This window comes from Solanum verrucosum, unplaced genomic scaffold (genome assembly GCF_900185275.1).
Source record: "Solanum verrucosum unplaced genomic scaffold, falcon-dt-bn FXZP01000102.1, whole genome shotgun sequence".
Lineage (NCBI taxonomy): Eukaryota > Viridiplantae > Streptophyta > Magnoliopsida > Solanales > Solanaceae > Solanum > Solanum verrucosum.
This window is the reverse complement of record NW_026019930.1, coordinates 3,625,629-3,647,959: the sequence shown is the minus strand read 5'-3', so window position 1 is coordinate 3,647,959 and position 22,331 is coordinate 3,625,629. Positions and strand designations below refer to the sequence as shown.

Here is a 22,331-nt window from a genome sequence, read left to right as displayed (position 1 = left end):
CATAACCCATGATGAGTCCTAAATGCAGTTTTGTATTCCTCACCACTCTTCATCCTTACTTAATGGTACCCAGCCCGAAGGTCTATTTTAGAGAACACAGTAGCCCCAAATAGTTCATCCAATAGGTCATCAATCATAGGGATATGGTACTTGTTCTTTACTGTTAGATTGTTCAACCTCTTGTAATCTACACATAATCTCCATGTTGAATCTTTCTTTTTAACTAAAAGAGATGGGGAAACAAAGGGTGATTGACTAGGTGTTACAGTGGCAACTTTCAGCATGTCACTAATAATAGACTCAATTGTATTTTTCTGGTCATAGTTGTACCTGAAAGGCCTGAGATTGAAAGGTTGAGCTCCTGGAATTAAGTTGATCACATGATCACAATTTCTTGTTGGTGGCAGCTCCTTAGGTTCCTGAAATACCTCTTTATGTTGTTCCAACAATCTGGTGATTTCAACATGTTTCTCTGTTTGCTCATTTATCGTTTCTTCATGTATCCATGCCAATTCAGCCACTACTTCACAAGTTCCATACTGGAGCATCCTCTTAAGTGCTTTGGTGTCCACTGAAATTTCCTCAGGATCATCTGTAATTCCATATAATGTAACCATTCTCTCAGCAGTCATGAAACTCAGACTGTGAGGTCTTGTATGGAGTATGATTGGTGCTACCATATCTATCCAATCCATACCTAAGATCATATCACAGCCACCCACCTTCATCAACTTGAGTGTAAAGTTGAACGGTTCATCTTGCATTTTCCATCCAAATGATGGACATTCAAATTCAAAACTCATCAACTGGCCATTGGCAACTAACACCCTCATAGGTCTGCTCATGGGGCATACTGGTAGCCTTAGTAACTTCACAATATGAGGGTCAATGAATGAATGGGTTGACCCACTATCAATTAAGATTATCATTGGCAGCTTTCCGGCATATCCCACAATCTTGATAGTGGGTATTTTACCATTTGCAGAACTCAATCCTAATAGGGCATTCAATGATACTCCAGTTTGTTCTTCTGTTTCCTCCTCCAAGGTTTCTGGAACATCCAAAAAGACGTCTGGTTGTTCACCTTCCTCTACCGTTGCCTCACCTTCTATAGCATGCAATGTTCTTTGTTTACATTGATGACCAGGGTAGTATCTTTCTTTACACTTATAACAAAGTCCATGTTCTCTCAAAATCTCAAGATTAGAAGGCAAGGTATTTGGTTTGAGTGGATCTCTACCCTGTGGCCTTTGATTTAGATAGGTGAGTTTCAGAGGCTGCTGATAGGAATGGCCAGCAAGGGGTTTAATAGGATTGGCTTGGGCATTTCTGGGATAAGTTATGGCTAAAGGCCTCTAGACAGTATTTGTAGGTGTTCTGGCTGAAACAAAAGGAAGAAGAGCCTTAAATGATTCTTCATACAACTTTGCAACCTCATAAGCATCTAAGACTGTCGTAGGACTTGCTAATTTCACCAACGGTTTTAATTTGATCTTTAACCCACTAATGAAACTTGCCACATAATGAGTTTCATTCAATAATGGGTTGATGATAGTCATATAACTGGTTAGTTCCTCAAACCTGTCTTGGTACTGATCAATAGTTCCCACTTGCATAAGTTTATTGAACTCGTCAACTATATCTTGAGGTCTGATATTACCAAACCTCTGACAGACCTCAGTGCAAAATCTTTGACATGTTATCCTACCTCGATGGTTGACCACGTAACTATCAAACCATATATCTACCCTATCCCTCAAATGCACTGAAGCGTAACTGAGTTTTTCCTGTTCGGAAATGTTGTATAGCTCAAAAAACTTCTCACATTTTCTTAACCAACTCATTGGGTTGTTACCATCGAAGTCAGGAAAATTGATCTTTGGTTTGAGACTTCGCTGAGGGTTTGAAGACTCCGGAGTGGAAGGACAGTGAGTAATCGAATTGGGAAGGATAGGGGGCTGAAGAATAAGCTGGGTTTCGAAATAGAGGAGGGCTTGAGAAAAGAGGTGCTGGTGGAAACGTAAAACCCTGGCCTATTTCAAACACAGACTGATTGAAAAATGGATGGGAACCAACCATAGGTGATTTTCCAGTTTCCACTTGTTGCTGAAAATCCTGCGTGTCGATGGGTGTTGTGAGTGGAGTCGAATCCGTTGGTGGAGTCGTCGGTGAAGAAGGGGTGGACTGTACTCCCATATGTGAAATAATAAGCTCCAGTTTCTTGTTCGTCTCACGCATCTCATTGAAGTGAGTGTGAATTTGTGACGGTTGTAGCTCTACAGTTTCAAAACGTTTGCTAACATCATCAACGAACACCGCCAACTGAGTTCGGACAGCTCGAACGTCATCTTGTAAGGCTTGAAATGCTGTGGATGAAGCCATTGCCGGCGGCGTAGAGGTGCCAGGTGGCTCTGATACCATTGAAACAGGAGGGACTCCTGATACCATTCCTAAAAGCGAAGGAGAAGTAGAGAGGAGAAAGAAAAGAGAGAATTTGATAAATTTCTTATATCCCCTCTGAATGCGATTACATCGTTTTAATAGTACTCCTTACAGACAACGAATAGTACTACAGTTGTCCTAAGAAAGAGGGACTACAATGCAAATAACCACAAACTATTCTTAAGGGGCTAAACTGGAAGACGGGAATAAAATACGTAAATACTTAGAGGACCTAAAGTAAAATAAGAAAACTTCTAATTTAACAGTCACAACAACTTCTGTGACAATACCTTTAATTGATGACGAAGAGGTCATATTCATTCTACCACAATTATATTCTTGGTGATACTCTATATAGTTAGATTCTATTATCAACATATCGACATCTTTGTTTTTTTACTTACGTTGGAAGGTAACTTTTCTTTTATATTGAAAGACATAATAATCAAGTAAATATAATGAACTTCCCAAAAAAAAAAGTGTTACCACTTAAGCAAAAATATTGTTTAGCTGCTAAAAAAAGCATAATATTATTTAACAGCAGAGCAATTCTTTTTAAACAAGAACGGATCGAGTATTGAAATTCTTAATATTTTAAAAAATATGCCAACTATATGTGCAGTTCATCAAGTTAAAAGGAATGTAAATAAAAGAAAAAGAAGCATTAATTTATATAATAACAAGTTAACAACTATATTTACTTCGTTCACTTTTATTCATTCATTTTAAACTTTACACGTTCCTAAAAAAATTAGTTTTATTGTTCAATCATTTTCTCTTATGCATTCTATAATAAAAACCCGAACATTCAATAACAAATCCAAATTATTCCATGATTATTAGTATATCCTTTTTTATATTAGAATTCACATATAACTTGATCCCAATTGAATCAATTTAAAAGTCTTTTCACTTTTGCAACTTATTGCAAACAAAATCACAATAGTTCCAAATTGTCTTATTTTTTGGCATTAAGAGAACATTAGGCGTTCAAGTATTTCGAATCTAATAATCAAAGGTTGTAGAACAATTATTTTGCTTAAGTGGTAATTAGAATAATATGAAGTACTTTATATTCAAAAATAGAATTTCTTACGGTAACAAGATTAATTAAATTTCAAAACGGATATCACACACAATGTGAAAAATGAAATATTAGTACTTCCCTAAAATTCTTAGTTATACTCTCTCTACTTACTTTTTACTTGTTCAATTTGGACTGTGCACGTTTTTAAGAAATAATAATTAAAATTACAATAAAAAATGAAAATATATTTTTAGTATGAAATTGAATGAATTTTTAGGAAAATAATAATTAATGGTATGATAAAATATGAAAATATATATTTTAGTATAAAATTGAGTGATTTTTTAAGAAATAATAATTAATATTATGATAAAATGCACTTTTAGTATAAAATTGAATCAATTTTTAAGAAATAATAAATAATATTATGATAAAATAAAATTGAATGATTTTTTAAGAAATATGATATTAGGATAAAATATGAAAATGTATTTTTTGGTATAGAATTGAATGAGAAGGCGAAGCAAGATAGTAAGTAATAGGGATAAGGGTTTGAAAAATACCCAATTTTGGTTGGATTTGCTGTTGTAATACTAAATTTTCATGAGGACTATTACCTCCTTAAACTATTTAATACCGTATTTTAAACATATTGTTATGTCCATGTGGACATATTACTATTTATAATTTTGCATTATTGTTATGTCCATATGGGTAAATATATATGTATAAAATACGGTATTAACTAGTCTAGGGAGCTAATAGGTCATGAAAGTTTAGTATCACAACAACAAATTTGATCAAAATTGAGATATTTTTCAAACTCTTTATCCCTAAATAATACTAATATACCCTAAGAAAAAGACAAAGGCAGAAAAAAAGTATTAAAAGGGAAGAGGAAATACAATTCTCGTGTGATTAGCTCTACTGTTTTCCAACACTGGGCATAAAGAAGAAGAAGCGTCCGACCTCCACTCTTTGCCAGGTGACATCAAGCGGTTTCTTATGGATTCTTCCTCCTTCACATTATCTTTTTTTCCTTTTTTTCGGTTTCTCCGCACTATAAATTCATTCTCACTGATTCATTAGGGTTTCAGTTTCAACACACAGAGATTCCGCAATGGCAACGGCGGCCTCTAAGGCAGCCGACTCCTACATTGGGAGTCTTATTTGCTTGATCACAAAGTCTGATATACGCTATGAAGGATTTCTATTCCATCTTGATGCTGCTGAATCAACAATTGGTCTTCGTAACGGTATACACACTCACTCACACTCTGTTCTATTTTTTTTTTTTTATTTTATTATTATGTTGTAATTGTTAGTTTGTGAATGTGTAAGAGTTTTGGTGTGTGCCTGTTTGTGTTATCTGAGTTGTAGATGAACGAAGCAAAGAAAAAGGAACCGTTTGCATGTTGTATTAACTGAGAATTGAATTATACAGTGTGATCATGCTTATTTATGTTGTTATTAATTTGTTATGTTTGGAGTTTAATACTTGAAAGGCGAAATAGATATAGATCTGTTCGAAGGAGTTTTTGAAAGAATGTGTTAGGGTTAATAAATTTGAAAAGGAAAAAAAAATGTGTTTGGGAGGAAGATGAAGACAAAGGAGAAAGTGAGCACAAGGAAAGTTAGAAGATGTGTTTCATTTGTTTTCTGCCTTAACTTGCTGGGAACTGATGCATAAATGTGGTTGTTGCTGTTGTTGTTCCTTTTCTTTTGATCTTTTGTAATGCTGTTTTTGGTGTGTGTCATCCATTGATTTCTTGTTTAGGTCGATGCTGGTTAAAGTTTAATTCATGAATATAACACAGAAAAAACATGCATCCTTTTGTTTTTTGGTTTGTGATTCACTAAATCAAAAATGATCTTTAGCGGCAATCAACTAACGGCAATAGCTTAATTGCCACTAAATATGTACTTTTAGCGGCAATTAACACTCTTTGTATATGTCCCTAAAGCCTTTAGCGACATTGGATCTAATGACAATTAACTAATGCCGATAAAGGCTTTAATACTCTTTGTAAATGTATATATTTATTGCTGCTAAAAGGTGGTTTTGTTGTACTGATTGTGTAAGGATTTTGATGTGCAAAGGATTTTATGGTGCCATCTTGGTGAAATAATAAATGGTCTCTTTTGATTTATCCAAAAAAAAAAGAAAAGAATTTTTTAACTTAAAGCGGGCCAGTTGGTAGCTCCGCTTTGAATGGAAAATATGAACAGCTGAGGGTCACTTGTGTAACCATCTGAGAATTCTTATTTTTTTTGTTCACCCTGAAGTTCTGAGTGATCCATGCATGCACATGCCACATGTGAGGAAATGGTTTATAAAAATGATAGATTTGTTGCAAGAATTGATGTCTAGGTGTGTTGTTGTCTTGTTGAATCGTACATCCTATTTTTGGTGCCCTAATATAGTAAGTAGATGCTGAATCCTCGTAAATTTTTATTATTGTAATATAGCTGGTCTCTTGAGTAAGTGCGCAGAAGGAAACGTATTTGAGTCCAGTAACCTTCCCGTTGATATAAAGGCTAGAATTGAATTGCAACCAAGGTGTGGCATCGTGGTCAATGAAGTGGGTTAAGAACCATGATGCCTTAGGTTCAAATACCAATAGAGACAAAAACACTAAGTGTTTTCTTCTCATTTTTCTTAGCCTTAGTGGACAGAATTACCCTGATGGGAGGTGGGAGGTATCCTGTGGAATTAGCCGAGGCGCATGGATGTTGTTCTGGACACCACAGTTATCAAAAGTATTTTTTTATAAAAAATAAAGGCTAGACTTGAATGTATTTTATCAAAAAAATAATAATAACAAAGGTCCGATTTGAATTTTAAGAAAAAAATTTCAAAGAGATAATTTACTTCTCTAACATGTATTTTAAGATTAAGCTCTTCCCTTTTTAACATGGATAAACTAGAGAATCTTGTGGTTAGTGTCTCCTCGTGTCATAACAAATGTGATGGACTTTTCCAGTTCCTGAAGTTTATGGCTTTCCCTTCTCTTATTACCTTTTTGTATTATTGAGTTGTTTGGCTAAATTAATAATAATGTTTAGATGTTTGGCGGTATAGTTTACTTGTTTCGTCTTGAACTCTTAGCTTCTTAACGTGTACATTTAGTGACACCTGAGTCATCTGTTTGTGGTCCAGTGAAATCTTATGGGTCAGAAGGACGAAAGAAGGATGGACCTCAGATATCTCCTAGTGACAAAATATACGAGTACATTTTCTTCCGTGGTAGTGATATAAAGGTGAGATCTACTTCTGTCTTTACCTGCTTACTTTGTGTGCTTGGTAATTTTATCGGAACTGGATTATTGTAATTAAAACTTCAAGAAACTGATCGCCATCAGTTACCAAGTGGTCAGGGTCCTTTAGAGGGGCAGCGGAGATGCAGAAATATTGCTTTGTCTATTCCAACAAATTTTGCCGCTGTACCTTTTATGTAATTCCGATTGCTTTAGACTGTCTGTCTTTGCGAATACGGTCAAAAGCTAGTACTCTAGTTTTTTCCATCCAGCTCTTCAGATGCTTTTTGAAGTTTGGTTAAGGCGTTAAGCAACTAGGATCTTGGTTTTAGTGTATTAATAATTGAAGATGACTATTTCATCTTCATTCTTCTTCCATGTCTCCTATCCTTCTACTTTTGTGGAAGAAGTACATCATCTCATGCATGCTTTCGTGAGGAGTGTCCATTGACGATAGAAATCATATGCCAAAGTAACAGCAGCTCACAGTAAGACAAAAACCAACTTTTCATTCTGTCATTTTTGTTTTCTTCATAGTTCATATTGACCTTTTCCTGACACCTACAGATAGCTACCACCTACCATGCAAGAGTAGTTGAATTATTTCTTGTTCAGTGTCTTACATGATCGTTCCTGTTACCTTTTTTTAAAATTGTACTCCTCCAGAGTCAACTTGGCAGTTTATCATTAGAGTGCATGTGATAATAGTCAATAACTACGTAACACACAGACTTTGCTTGCATCTTCACGACACCTACACATAGCGACCATGCAAGGGTAGTTGAATTATTTCTTGATTAGTGTCTTACATGGTCGTTCCTGTTACCTTTTTAAAACTGTACTCTTTCAGAATCAATTTGGAGGTTAATCATTAGAGTGCATGTGATAATAGTCAATAACTACTAAACATGCTGATCTACTTGTATCTTCGCGTCCAACTGTTTCTAGTTGCTAAAAACCTCTATGACCATGGGGTAAGATGAGGCTGGATTGATAGATTCAATAGTGAGAATTCTTATCCCGACAGACTAAATAGTGTAAGAGAGGATGCCCAGTCCCAGTAGCTTCTCGTTCAGCCTATGTTCAAGACTAGCTGGCTAATTTGATAAGAGTCTGCCACTTCTAAAAACATATTTTTTTTGATAAGGTAACTCACTGCTAAAAACATATTAGTTCTACTGTTATCCTCGTATGTACAAGGTATGTTTTTAGTTTTTTTTTTTCCTCTGAAAAGAGACCTCAAAGTGAATGCCAATACCCATAAAGTATTTTCTGACCACGTAAGATTACTTTTACTTACTGCTAAGCTCACACTGCAGCAGTTATTATTTCCTCTAATTGGAAAAGTTGGCACGATAGTTTATAGATTTTGTTAGCTTGTTGAATTTTTATTTAGGAGTTTAAATGCCACTGCTTAGGGACAGGAGTTAATTTCTTTTCTACTATTTTGCATCCGTGGATGCTCATCAGTAGATTCTGTACCTTTCTTTAAAAAAAATGAGACATATGAGGTTCCCAACATCTCTTTCCTTTTTAGGTTTAAGGCTTAAGCGACAGGGTAACTTATGTTTCCCTTAAAGCTTCAATATACTAGACAATGTAGAACTCTTCTAGTTTGTCAGATCCAGTGGTTTAGAGAGTGGTATTAAAGGGTTGGCATCAAAATTCTAAGAATGTTTAGATGGATCCTGGTGCCTTAATTGAAGCAATATCAATTTTATGGCTTGTAACAAGAAAGAAGCCATGTGGAGGCCGGAGGGAAAAGGGGAATTGCTCTTTTCAGTTGGAGAAGTGGTCTTACATTTGACTTCTCCTGTAATGTTGTATAGTGTATGTCTGATGAAGTACAGCTGAAATAATGTTAGACCCATTCATCTGAGGGTTTTGTTTCTGTTGTAAATATAGACTCGTTCTGAATTATCTCCTTTTCTTTTCCTTTGTCTCACAGGATCTGCAGGTTATATCTTCACCATCCCCTCAAAGTACAGCAGTTGTTCCTGATGATCCTGCCATAATACAGGTATGTTGATTTTAATATGGTAGATTATCCTTTTGTTGCATCATATAAATTTAACCAACTTTGTGAATGTTAATTATTCAGACTCATTTTCCTAATCCAACACCACCAACCATTGGCATGACATCTCCTGGTGCTGCACAAGTAGCAGATGTTAGTACCAGTGCACCGTCCATGCTCCCTGTTGCACCTTTCTTATTGAATCTCCCCCCAAATCCGTTGCTACCAAGTTCTAACCTTTGGGGCTCATCACTTCCTCCTCCACCTGTAAATATCAGTGGGCCTGCTGTGCCTAATTATTGGCCAGGATTAGTTGGGTCCTCAGGAGGAGTATCTCATTATCAACAGCAACGTTTTCCTCCGCCACCACAAAGTTTGGTTGCATCCCTTCCCATTCAGCAGCAAGCGCAACACCAAAATGTGAATGCATTAGCCGGAGGATCTAGTTTGGCTGCACAACATCACCCATTGCTGATGCCTATTAGTACTACTTCCCCTAATTTACTTCCTGCCGTGCCGTCTCCATCTGGGCAATCCAATCCCAGGCAGCCTGCTAAACCGGCTTTTAATTTGTTATCTATTCCAATGCCAAATGATGCATTGCGTACTCTTTCAACTGTAGCAGTGGATTCTTGCCCAAGAACTGTGTCTTCTCTGGAAGCGGAACTTAATGCCAATGCTAATCTGGCTCCAGTGAGGAAAGAACCAAGTTCCGTCATTAGCACTTCCGGTTCTTTTCCAACATTTTCGCAAACTGTGTCATCTATTGTAGACACAAAAGGTGCATCTCTCAGCAATCTGTCAAGACTATACCTCTTGACACCAGAGGTACAGTCAGGAGTGGAGGATTCCTCATCATCTCGGTCAATGCAAAATCCAAACTTTGATGTATACACTGGTCAAGCATCAGTATCAGAACCTCTGCCATCAGGGAGTATTGAGGAAACCCGGGAGTCATTACCAAAATCACCAACTAAAATAGTATGGAAGCTTGCTCTCCCTCATTCTCTCCTCCATTCCTTCTCTCATATATTGTGATGTGTCCATTAATGGTAAACAACTGATATTTTAGCTTAGATGTTAAATTAGGAACCTACTGTTGCTGTGTTTTGATGATATCTTTCCTTTTATATTTTTTGATGTTTGTGTGCGTGATTACACTTTGTTTGTTGTTATTGAGTAGTAATTAAATTCTTTAGACTGTGCAGAAGTAACCAGCTTGGCATTGTTGCAGTTACTTTTAAATGGCATTAGAGAAAATATATTAAAGAGACCCTTAACCGAATCCACCAACACTCTGTGAATCATATTGTTAATCATATTCTTGCCAGGATTACTCACATTTACCAATTTAAAATACTTTTGCTCTAACCCTTTAATAAATGCACATGAATATCATCGTAAACCGACTTTATGTTCCCTATTTACTCCCTCGGTCCAATTTATGTAGCACTGTTTTACTCTGCACGGACTTTTAAGAAAGAAAGAAGATTTTTGAAACTTGTGGTCTAAAACAAGCCTTGTACATTTATGTGGATATAAATCATCTCATTAAATGTAAAGTGAGAATTTTAAAGATGAATTGTTTCTAAATATAGAAATGGGGATTCTCTGGGAAGTGTGCTATATGAATTGGGAAGAGGGATTACGAACGAATTCTGTTATGTACTTAAATATAATTGTTATGTTATTGATTGCATAATTTCCTCCATCTTCTTTTTATGTTTGCAACGTTATGTATTCCAGTTTCTCACTTGTTGTGTACTGCTGAATTTCATGAATTTTGTATTTGATACAATAACTTGGAGATTCATGTATGCTTTTCGTGCTGACACCATCCTTTCTTTCTTTCTAGTTACGTGGATCTACATCATCTCATCACAATAGAAGTTACTATGCTCAGGGAAGAGATGGGGTAATTTTCAGCATTACTTGGTAGTTTTTATTCTCATTTGAGCCTTCAATGGTGTTGTTGTTTACCTTATGGGTTGTTTTATGTTCATTCAGGCACACCAAGTTACTTCATCCACTCATCACAACAGTAGAGGCCCTGCACACAGAGGAAATGCGGTAATCTAATTGACTTATTTGTGTGCCTAGGGCAAACTCCTTACTTTTGTTCCCTTGCCTCCTCAAGGCCCTAAGCCGAAAAAGAGAAGTTTCTATTCTGTATGCATTCTGACATATGCCCTTTTGCTCCTTATAATTTGTTTCAGCCAAATGGAGGTCTTGTTTATGCACAACAAAGTTACAGGAAACATGCATCAGGAAGAGGAAATGGGGTAACTCTAATTAATTAGAGCATGTGATCCATTATTTTTTTCTTTATATGTATTTTGGCTAAATTAAGTATTGAACTATGTCATATCTTACCGTTAACCAGTAGGCAAGGAAGTGATTTCCACTTTTCTTGACCTTTCAGGTTATTGGAGCTGCTCTACATTCTCGTCAGAGTAATATGGGCATGGGCAGAGGAAAAGTGGTAATCCAGCTGGCTAGTTTTCCGTTGCTTTTTAATCTTTTCGTGCTTATATTCTAAAGTAATTTTCATGCTTTTTCTATGTTTCTTTTTGGAATTGGTCTTTTCTCTGATAAATTCAGTATTGCAAAGACTTTCCACTAGTAGTTCATTCTCCCTTTCTTCTGATGACTGCCAAATTTTGGTTTGTCCTTTGATTCTGTAAACTATCTACTTGAGTACTTGTATTCTTCTTATTATGGCCTACCACATTCTTTAACTTATTTTCCACATCGTTGCAGCCAAATGGTGTTCCTCAACACAATCATCGCAACACAGGAATCCAATTTCGTGATAGTGTTCCTCAACACAATCATCGCAACACAGGAATTCAATTTCGGGATGGTGTTCCTCAACACAATCATTGCAACACAGGAAGTCATTTTCGGGGACGTGGAGCTAAGGTAACTATTCTTTTAGCACTTGGATCTCTTTGAAATTCTTGTGTGGACATATGACATCCTTGTCAATTCTTTGTAGCTGTATTTCCTTCTCAGTATATTAGTTCAGTTACATCGAGGCATTGAAGTCTTGTTGTGATTCTTGGATTGTGTTTGTTTGGTGTATTTGCAAAATTCTACCTACTTCTCATTTTTCCGAAATTGCCTTCACCATTAACTTACTGTGGAGGTCACTATTGTCAAATATGCCTTTGTTATAGCCCTCCTAGTTCTTTTATCACGGTAAAGCTTGCATCACCTCCTGAGATGATTTTTCTTGTCATCTGATGAGTAATAGCCAATGCGTAGTTTAGACACATGAAACTTGGAATTGCAATTAATGTGTTTTGATGTTTTTTTGTTTTTTTTTAGAAAAAAATGGAAATAGCTAAATATCCTCAATTAAATTAATGTCCCAAAAATATGCCTTAGCTTGGATGCAAAATCTCTGAGAATTACAATTTATAAGTCTTCAAGATGTTGTAATAAATTTGCCTTTCCATAAATGTCCCATAAATATGCCTTAGCTTGTTTCCAGTATTACATAGTTTGGGGAGTGTTGAATGATGATAATTGTGTTGGCTGGATTTGAACAAGCTGCAAGGAATGCATGCCTCTTGACATTTTCTCTTTCTATCCCATTTTGATACACTAATAACTTGGCAAACTTTGCCTTCCCCTTCTGAATCATTGGGAAATAGAAAGAGTGACCTGCTTCTGATGGAAACATATCCTCTCAAATATCAAAGATAAAACTACTTGTCTGTTTGTTAAGTGTTAACTAACACAATTCTTTGTACTCAGAGCATACCTTTTTTTTTATTCCAGTATCCCCTAGTGGCTAAAAGATTCTCCGAGGATTTCGATTTTGAGGCAATGAACGAAAAATTCAATAAGAAAGAGGTATGGGATTTTCTAGGCAGAAGTAACAAAGCTGAATCAGATGAAGGAGTCGGGGATGAGAAAGAGATGGATGAAAGTGATGTAGAGGATGCAACAGGGGATGGAAGTGCAAAACATGATAACAAGGTAAGCTGCAGGTGGAAAAAATTTATATTTGCCTTACTCATTATTTTCTCCATGTATTCCTCAATTTGCTGTTGATAACGTTTTGTTCTACAGCCTGTCTATTGTAAGGAGGACTTCTTTGATTCTCTTTCTTGCCATGCACTTGATCGTGAATCTGGGAAAGTGAAGTTCTCCGAACAAAGGAAAAAAGATGTCGAGGTAATCTTAAAAATCTTTGCTTTAGAATTTCTCTTTAATTTTATTTCTGACGAGACTTCTTTATGTGTTTTCTAGACATTTGGTGAGATTCAGAAAAACCAACGGGGTCGTGGTCAGGGAGCTCGCATGTCAGGGGGATTTCAACAATCCTACCGTGGAAGAGGATACGACAATGCACGTGGTGGCCGTGGCCAAGGAAGAACTGTTTGGGGTCGTGTCACTTGAAAAGAGCTTGTATGTGTACCTGTGAATGGTGTTCAGGAAGTAGACATCACCCGGCATTATCTAGTATTTAGTCATAGTAAACTTCTAGTCAGGTTTAACTTGGCATTATGGTTAGTTATATATATATAATAAAGATGAGCTGTGGGTAGGACTTGGAGTCCTGTTATTGTAAGAGTATGTAATCAGTCAGCTGATAACCCTGATACATAAGCACCTTTGCTGTACTAGGAGAAACAAGTAGTAAGTTTAGCTTCCTTGAATAAAATCTTTGATGAAGTTTTGTGAATAACAAATTATCGACATGAAAACATTTTGCAGTGTCATGTTTTTAATTGTGTGGCAAGCTAGATTTAACCTGCAGTAGTATTCTGTATGGTCAGCGCCTATACATTTCCCCTTCAGCTTCCTAACATAAACAAACTTTCACCTTATACCCATGGTTGTATTCTTCTACCCTCTGGTGAGTTCTATTAGCTTCTCCTTCACATAGAGCAAAAAGAAGCCCCCACCTCTTTTTTGTATAAAAGTTTAGAAGAAAGGAATGAATTGTAGATCCTTGGTCAGTCTTACTAACTCCTCAAAGTGAGTGTTCACTACAATATAAGTCATAAGCGGACGCGGGGCATAAACCAAGAAAGAAAGAATAATAAAAGTTGCAAAAAAATGACAAACATAAACGTAGGATTGTGTGATCACATTGCCGTCTCCTGTCGTCACTCCAGTATTGAAAAGGGCGAAAGTGAATGCGTGATGACGCTTCCTCGCATTATTACCCAAGTTTCTCCCCCTTCTCCCTGTCCCCTCAAATAGCATTATGTGTGTGGAACAAAATATGTGTGAATAGGGCAAAGTTGAAAAAGGATGACTCATACAGCTAATCATAACGTGTGCAAATTGATTGCTTCAACTTGACCTCCTATAGGAACATTTCTGATATTTTAAGAATTGAGAACCAATATTAGACACGCAAATTTTACCAAATTAGAACTATTGGAAATTTTATGAGTACTATCTAAAAATTTGCCAAAATTAATTATCATATTCTTTTAACCATTAATTTAAGGGAAAGATTGGGCCCCTTGTATCACACGTCATAAATTGATATAAACTTCCTTCTCCATTTGTAAGCAGAAAGACTCGGTCCCTGTTTCCTTCCTATGTAACTACTCTCCATTTTGCAATCATCTAGAGAGAGTAGTCAAAACTCTGTAGCTCACCAAGGACCTAAAAGTTGATACGAAGCTCAATTTTAATCGAAGAAAACAGAGGAATTAAACGAATTGCTAGCTAAGAGGCTATAGACATGGATGTAAGGAAAATTGTGGTAGTAGTGGAAGATGTGGAGATAGCAAGAACTGCACTTCAGTGGACTCTTCAGAATCTGTTGAGATACGGAGATATAATTACTCTTCTCCACATATTCTCTATCACAAGATCCAAGAGCAAGAAGAAACTCAGGCTTTTACGCCTCCAAGGTTTCCAATTGGCTCTTTCTTTTCAAGACATATGCAACAATTTTTTCAATGTATGCTACTACTTTAATTTCTATTTTTATTTGAGTTTGTATTAGTTTAATTTGTATGTTACTGATGGAGTATATGATAGAAGGGTTGTGTTACAGACGAAGACAGAGATTGTGGTGACACAAGGGGATCAAGATGGTGGAAAGATTGGTGCTATGGTTAGAGAAATTGGGGCTTCTACTCTTGTTGCTGGACTTCATGAACAGAGTTTTCTTTACAGGTGATTTTCACACCCCCCTCTTTTCTTTTTAGTTACAAGTAGCAGTCCCCTGTTTTGTTTTTTTAACTAACAAAGATGGTACTATTATTCTTCATCTGCTTTTACTTTTGCAAATCTTCTGTGTCAGTAGTTGATAAATATGATTTAAGTAAAGGTTTTGTGAATTGAATCGATCCACTGTACAATTGAGAAAGGTTAAGAAGTTCGTGCGATACGGAGTAACAATTCTAGATAAAAAAAGCTTTTGTGGTTGAGTTAAATCGAATATTCATTTCTTTACTACCATGGCAACATCAAGGCCAATATCAACTAGGTTGGTTGATGGAATATACATTACATATTAGGAAGGGAAAAAGGATAGATATATCTCGAATTATTGTAAATGATACGTAGATATCCTCTGTGATACTTTTGGGACATTGATGCTCCTGCCGTCTAAAAATTAGAGTATATATGTCATTCACTCTAACGGAAGACTAAAAAGGGACACATGTCATAATCTTATCCGTCGATCCGATATTTAATAAATGTCAGGTCAGCGGATAAGATTATGACACGTGTATGTCCGTTTGTATAAAGGGTATATATGCTATAGTTTTTGGACCGGCAGAGGCACCAATGTCCCAAAAGTATGATAAAGGATATTTGCATACGATTTACGATAGTTCGAAAGTATATTTTTCATTTTTCCCCTTTAGGAAATTAAGGGTTATATTCCATCAAGGCTGATATCAACTAGGTTGGCTAACCAACTCTGCTGTACCCCAAATTACACCATTCACGCATTGAAAAAGAGCGGTAAAAACAAATTTTTGATCTACTCAATCCTAAAAGTTAGGTAAAAAAGTAACGATTGTCCAAGATTATATAAGGAGCGACCAAATTCTCATTTCAAAACCAATGAAAGACAATCTCAATACTCGCACATGCCCAGTCCTGCAATTGAAGTGTGAATAATATAACATAGGGTATCGAGTAAACTATGAATTGAGATGAATCTGCCTCAATATCATGATCATTTAAAAAATAAAATGAATATTGATCTAACTCAACCTCAAAAGCTTCTCCTGACAAAACTTTATCATGCATGTATGGTGGAACTAAAATAAGTATTCCTTTTATTTAGGTTGGCCATGTCCCACAACCACATTGCTAGCAATTTGAATTGTAAAGTATTAGCCATCAAGCAACCAACCCCACTGATGACCACAGGCACAAGGACAAAGACAAGGACCATTTGTTTCCAAGATAGTTCAACAAACATGGACTTCTCACAAATTGAAATTAACGCACTGAGGTAACAATATGATTATTTCATAATACGAAGCATCTGATAATATTATTGATTTTTTTATTGACACTTACCTGCTCCATGTACTAAATATATAATTTGTAGTCCAGACAATTTTTTAAATGGTACTCTAATTTCTCTACTTTAATTTCCTCTAGCAGGGGATAATATATGCAGAATATCTTGTTTGTAGCTGTGGTTTAAGCTAGAAAATTCTCTAATAAATGAAATGCCATTTTACCAAACTGACTTAGAGTTTTAAGGTAACTAGAGTTATAACGAGTTGATTTCTCATATTGTTACTCAATTAATAGTTAATATCTCAAAAGTTACTTCTTTGTTGAAAAAAAATTGGAATCAAGAAAAAATAGGTGACTTTCTGAGATAATAACTATAAATTGAGTGACCTTCTGAGAATTCAAAGTGTATCTATTAATAATAATCCTTTATAAAATGTGAAATTTATTATCTCTAAAATACGACACAAAAGGTAAAAACGTCATGATAATGGAAAATTTATGTACACTGTCCATGTATATAAGTTAAATTCTAAAAATGATAGTAGTTGAATGATTATTTTTTTAAAAGATTTTATATTACAACTTAAATCCAATTGAATAAGGATATGCAGTTGTATAGAGAAGTAGAGTCGTGAATATGGGCTAGGTCCGTTGGGCTGGTCTGGTTTAACCCGTGATTTGATAGGGTTGGATTGTGATTTTTGGAGCCCATTTAAGAAAAGGGCTTTTTATCCCGGTCTAAATAAGTCTGCCGATTTGTGGGGCTTGAGAAATATAAATAGGATCAGCCCATGGGCCAAATAAAAATAAAATAGAGTATTAAAAATAATAAAAGTCTAAACTCAAAATCTGTTTAAAGATTGAAATATTACAATTTAAATACAAATTATGTTTATAAAACATGTACTACATAAAACAATTTCCTAAAATTTCTAGGGAATTACTACATAGGTCATAGTCTATGGAATATTGTCATAGTTTTTGTGTTTTATTATAATCATTGGAAAATAATTAGTTTAATATTTCTATTTAGCTATTTATTTATGCTTTTACTTGAAATCAAGCTTAATAAATATTATAAAGATAATTTTATTTGTGTATTTAATTAATAAGTAGTAACACTAACACCATATAACATTTTCTTGTCGATATTTATGATAATATTTTTAAATTATAATTAATTTTAAAAAATTATAAAAAATATACTTTTAAGAAAAAAGGACTGGCCCGACAAAGCTCGTAGCCCACGTACTTGTGGGATGGGCCAACTATTTTCTGGCCCACACAAAAAATAGGCTAGCTCAACGTAATCCGTTAAATTTTAAAGTCTGTATGAGTTAACCCGGATGAAGTGGATCAGTTCATATTTACAGCTCTACAGAGAAGTAGTGAAAAGATAGGATTTTCATTTCAGGCAAAAGGGATCAAGAAAGGACTGAGTTTGTCACCAGTCAATTCAGGCAAAAGATATATATAACTAGAAAAACATGGAAATTTGTCATTTCTACTTGAATCATTTTTAATTTTCTTGTGGCACCAAAAGTAGAGTTTAGTCGTCTCATCCTAGATAGAAATATTAGGTGATTTCTTCTCATATGTGCACGAGTTACCAAAAAAAAAAAAAACTGATTATTGAATTGTGGGATACATATGCAGTTTTCCAGAAGTCATTCCACCAAAAATTCCATACCATATTTGTCCAGATCGTCATTCTATCATTTGGAGATCAAGAAGATCGATGGTCAAGAAGAAACTAATAAATTCTGAATAATTTTGTCATTTCGATGAGGGAATATATATGTGCATTTTCTCATATTGTATTATGCGATGACAAAAATGATTCTACCTTTTATGTTTGACACCACACAACATGCATTAAGCAAAAAGAGTGAAAATGTTATACAAAATTCAAGAAACGAATGTTAGTTTGGGGTATCATTTAATTTTCCCAGGTCATTAGCTCAATGAGAGCAGTTGTCTAAGCTTTTGAGTTTGATCAATAACTTATGATATTTCCCTTACTATTATACTATGCAAGGGGCACATCTACAAATTTAGTTAATGATTATTCAATTTTAATATGGACATAAGAAAAATAATTTTTTATATATATATTTTGTATAAATTTTTATATATTTAATACTTTTAATTGTCATGTTGCGCTTTTCGAAAGTCAATTTGACTGATTTTCAAAGTTAAATAAGATTAAATTAATTTGATATTTTAAATAAAAAGTTTAGATATTTAAAAACTATGCGAAAAGTACCATAAATTACATTTTTTTGCATATTAAAATGATGATAAAATATATCTTAAAATGTCAGTCAAAGTTCTTATAATTTAATTCTAAAAAAATAAATTATGACAATTAAAAATGGACGAAGAGAGTATAATTTTTCAGTAAAAAGATATTCAACTTGCCACTGACACTATACAATAAGTTTGTGTTCAACGGAAGTCTATTTCACTCCATAAATTCTGCAATATGTTAGATACAAGTATTATTAGTTTTTTTTTTTTCAAAAGGAAGTAAATCACAAATTGAATATAATCAAATATCATAATATAAAATAAAATAGAAAGTGTGTTATTAGTTGTCATCGATACGAGTAATAGTAATTCAAATAAGAAAGAAAGTTAATTACTCACCAACAATATCTAAGTATTTCCTTCATTTTAAAAAAAATGACTTCATTTTTTTTTTAGTCTGTTTTAAAAAGAATGACGTCTTTCTTTTTTTGATAACATTTTAATTTCAGGTTTTCACGTGGCATGTTTAAGGCAACAAGATTAAAGGACAATTTTGTACATTTGACATAACTTTAATTTAGGGCCACAAGATTAAAGGACAATTTTGTACATTTGATATAATTTTAATTTAGGACCACAAGATTCAAAAGTCTTTTTTATTTTCTTAATTTCATGTCAAGTCAAACTAAGTTATTCTTTGTGAAACGGAGGAAATATTATGTAAGGGAGTTAAATAGGTAAGTTAGGTTGAACTTGAACAATTAAAATGAAATTGAGTAAATAAATACTAACTCATTACTGGCCTGTCTAGTATTTATACTTAGGCTGAGATAAATTGAATTAAGATGAGCTAAATTTAATTCATCCAACTCTTATTTGTTGGTAAAATTGTTGGTGACCTTATTATTTGTTCTAGAATCTAGTATATACATGTCAATTGTCACTAGTAATTCGTCCAAACTGATTTAGTCGAGTCGGACGATTCATATTTGATTATTTGGTATATTTAGGGACGGAGCTTGGTAGGATTCGTGATTTCAAACGAATTCAATAGCTTTTTTGTAGATCTTATATTTGTATTTATTATAACTTGTGAACCCTTAACAAAACTGATTAACAACTTAATAATAAGAAAAAGAGAAAAATTAGAATCCCCAAACTGTTAACAGTGGTTCCGCATTCGGCTATAATAAACTGCAAAACCTCTTTCATCTTTTTCTAGGGACACGTGTGTCCATGCATGTTACATGCAGAAAATTAAACAATCTCCTTACACGTGTCATTTAACTCCATCTTTAATTACTCTCTAATTTTCCCCTCAAAATTAACTTAAACACATTCACTCCACTTTCCTCCTCCGTGGCTGCAACAATGGCTGCTCGGCCACCCAATTATTTCTTCAATAATACTCAAACTAGACTACCTCTAAGGCCAATTCGCACCACATACGTTCCCTCATTCCTCCACAAATTGCTACAACCTCACATCCCTAATTCCTCTCATCAACTCATGGGTTTTTTAACCCTTGTTATCTCCGGAGGAATTTTGCTCCTCCTCACTGGCATCACTATAACGACCATAATCCTTGGGTTAATTTTCTTCACTCCATTGATCCTCATCACTAGTCCTATTTGGATCCCACTCTTCATCGCCGCTGTTGGATTTTTATCCCTCTGCGGATTCGGCGCGGTAGCATTGGGCGCTGTAACTTGGGTGTACAACTACTTCAGCACCAGGAGATCAATGGTAGACGATTATGATGATACCGCCGATGTGAAGGATTACGCTAGAGGATTTGGTGGATACCTTCAGTATTATAAAGTCATGAAGGATACAGCTCCCGGTGCTTAATTTTGGGAAAAACAGGTGGAAATTACGAGGTGAGAAATCGAAGATTCAAATAGTTAACCAACTAAACTACGAGATTTTCCATTCACACCTGAGTTAATTGTCGCATTCACCTCTTCTTTTTAATTTTTTGTTGTTGTCGTTGGGCTTTTGCTGTTTAATTGGAATGTAACATTGTCCTTTTTTTTTTAAAGTCGCGATCAAATTATTGTAACGTTTTCATTTTCCTTGGTATGATATTTTGTAGGAATTAATTATATATTGATCTTTGTTAGATTTTAACCTTATTATATGACTTTTTGTAGTTTTGTGGAATTTTGAGTTGTTAAATTGAATAAGTAACTTGTTTGTAATGTGACAAAAAATAATAATGAAAATAATACTCCAATAGATACTTCTATAATATATTGAGGATATCAAAGCACTACAGGAAATAGAAAAATATAGTATTAAATGCATGTCAACAAGTGCATAAATACCAATTATAAAGACAATAATTTAAATTAAACTAAAGGGAAATTAGTTATCTATTATAGAAAATTAAATTTACTAATTTAAAGTCTCTTTGAGGGAGTAAACATGTAATCTAAATACAGTGTTGACCGGATATGAACGTTTAAGTATCTTTGACTTGAGAGAGTAAATAGAAGTGTCATTTCCTTTAATTCTTTGGTCTCTATTCTTATTTTTCCCTCTCCCGTTTTGTAAATTTGAATTATAATTCATAAATAAGGTAGCAAAATATTGGAAGTCGTTATATTAATAAATTACATATTTTTTATATATAAATATTTGTGATTATATATTATTATGAGCTTTTATAAACACGAGTTATGAAGATTTATTTATTCAAAAAATCAATAATAACAATAACTAGTTATTCTTTAATATTATTTTTAAACACTGATTTTTTTATCAAAATTTCAAATTGAGGTCCCAAATCTTGTGACCAGATGCTTACTTTAGTGTTTATTTGGAATGACTTATTTTAGGTGTTTTTAAATCAAAATAGCTTTTAAGTAGTTTTGAAGTTTTTAAGTAAAGTTATTAAAAGTGCTTATAAACACTTTAAAGCCGAAATAACAAAATAAGTCATAAGTCATAAGTTAGGATTGCTAACTTATCGCTTTTGGCTTATAATTTATAAGCTAAAAGCCAATCCAGACAGCCCCTTACTATACATATGTTTTTGGAGAAAATTCTACCATGCGAAAACACTCTTTAATGAAACTTTATTCTTAACAATCGGTAACTATAACCTCACCACTATATAAAAATATACACATACAAATAGCATACCCATATAAAAATATACACATACAAATTACATACTAAAAAATAATTTTAAATTTTACGATAAACATGTAATAGTGATTGAAGATAACAGATATTATATTAAATGTTTTTTTTTAATATAAATGTTAAAAAAAAACATTCAATACAATATGTTTTATTTTCAATAACTATTACATATCTAAAATCGTAAAAATATTAACTATTCCCGTTTTGTTTTAGATAAATTCATTTCTTTGGATCTTTTTTCAGTGGCTTATTAATAGCTTGAAAAATGATCCAAAAAAAACTTGGGATCGAGAAGTAATTAAGAAGACTCCAATATTCATTTTATTTTCTATATGTCGTTAGGCCTATTAGTGATACCAAAAAAGAAAAGTTTGATTAATTTGAGGGGACTTAATTAAATAAGAATAGTTCTATTAATTAAGAAGACTCCAATATTCATTTCATTTTCTTTACGTTTTTACTCTTTAGAACTTAATTAAAATAGAAATAGAATTATTAGAAAGTTCATTAAGATAACAATCAACTTAGCTGAAATTAATATTTTTTCCCATAAATTCATCAACAAATCCTCCAATTAAATGGAGAATTCAAACGACTTAAATTCTGCAGCTTTGACTCCTAACCAAACATCAACCTAATTCCCTAATCACATAAAGAACCCACAGAAAAAGCTGCATGATGTTATCACTAATTAACTGATTAACTCATTAATTAATTAATTAA

The 22,331-nt window shown here is 34.0% G+C and overlaps 3 protein-coding genes across 5 annotated transcripts; all 3 read left to right on the top strand.

Annotated features, from left to right (window-relative positions):
• The first annotated feature begins 4,344 nt into the window (after positions 1–4,344).
• LOC125830850 (protein decapping 5-like) lies at positions 4,345–13,272 on the top strand. Of its 3 annotated transcripts, none has more exons than XM_049510036.1 (13): positions 4,345–4,454; positions 4,559–4,725; positions 6,630–6,730; positions 8,676–8,747; positions 8,829–9,725; positions 10,600–10,659; positions 10,752–10,814; positions 10,961–11,026; positions 11,167–11,226; positions 11,505–11,666; positions 12,531–12,731; positions 12,825–12,929; positions 13,005–13,272. In XM_049510036.1, the coding sequence occupies exons 2-13, from the start codon at positions 4,590–4,592 to the stop codon at positions 13,152–13,154; spliced, it is 2,073 nt and encodes a 690-aa protein (XP_049365993.1). In that variant the 5' UTR covers positions 4,345–4,454; positions 4,559–4,589; the 3' UTR covers positions 13,155–13,272. The 3 variants fall into 3 exon arrangements, with proteins under 3 accessions (XP_049365993.1, XP_049365988.1, XP_049366001.1); XM_049510031.1 differs by having other exon boundaries at positions 4,361–4,454; positions 4,567–4,725; XM_049510044.1 differs by lacking the exon at positions 4,345–4,454 and having other exon boundaries at positions 4,461–4,725.
• A 1,159-nt stretch (positions 13,273–14,431) lies between these two features.
• LOC125830995 (uncharacterized) lies at positions 14,432–18,066 on the top strand. Its single transcript, XM_049510195.1, has 4 exons — positions 14,432–14,679; positions 14,776–14,897; positions 16,024–16,194; positions 17,865–18,066. Exons 1-4 carry the CDS (start codon positions 14,458–14,460, stop codon positions 17,977–17,979), a joined length of 630 nt encoding a protein of 209 aa, XP_049366152.1. The 5' UTR covers positions 14,432–14,457; the 3' UTR covers positions 17,980–18,066.
• Positions 18,067–19,829: 1,763 nt separating this feature from the next.
• Positions 19,830–20,309, top strand: LOC125831005 (oleosin-like). The gene has a single exon (XM_049510199.1). The coding sequence runs from the start codon at positions 19,830–19,832 to the stop codon at positions 20,307–20,309; it is 480 nt and encodes a 159-aa protein (XP_049366156.1).
• Positions 20,310–22,331: the final 2,022 nt, after the last annotated feature.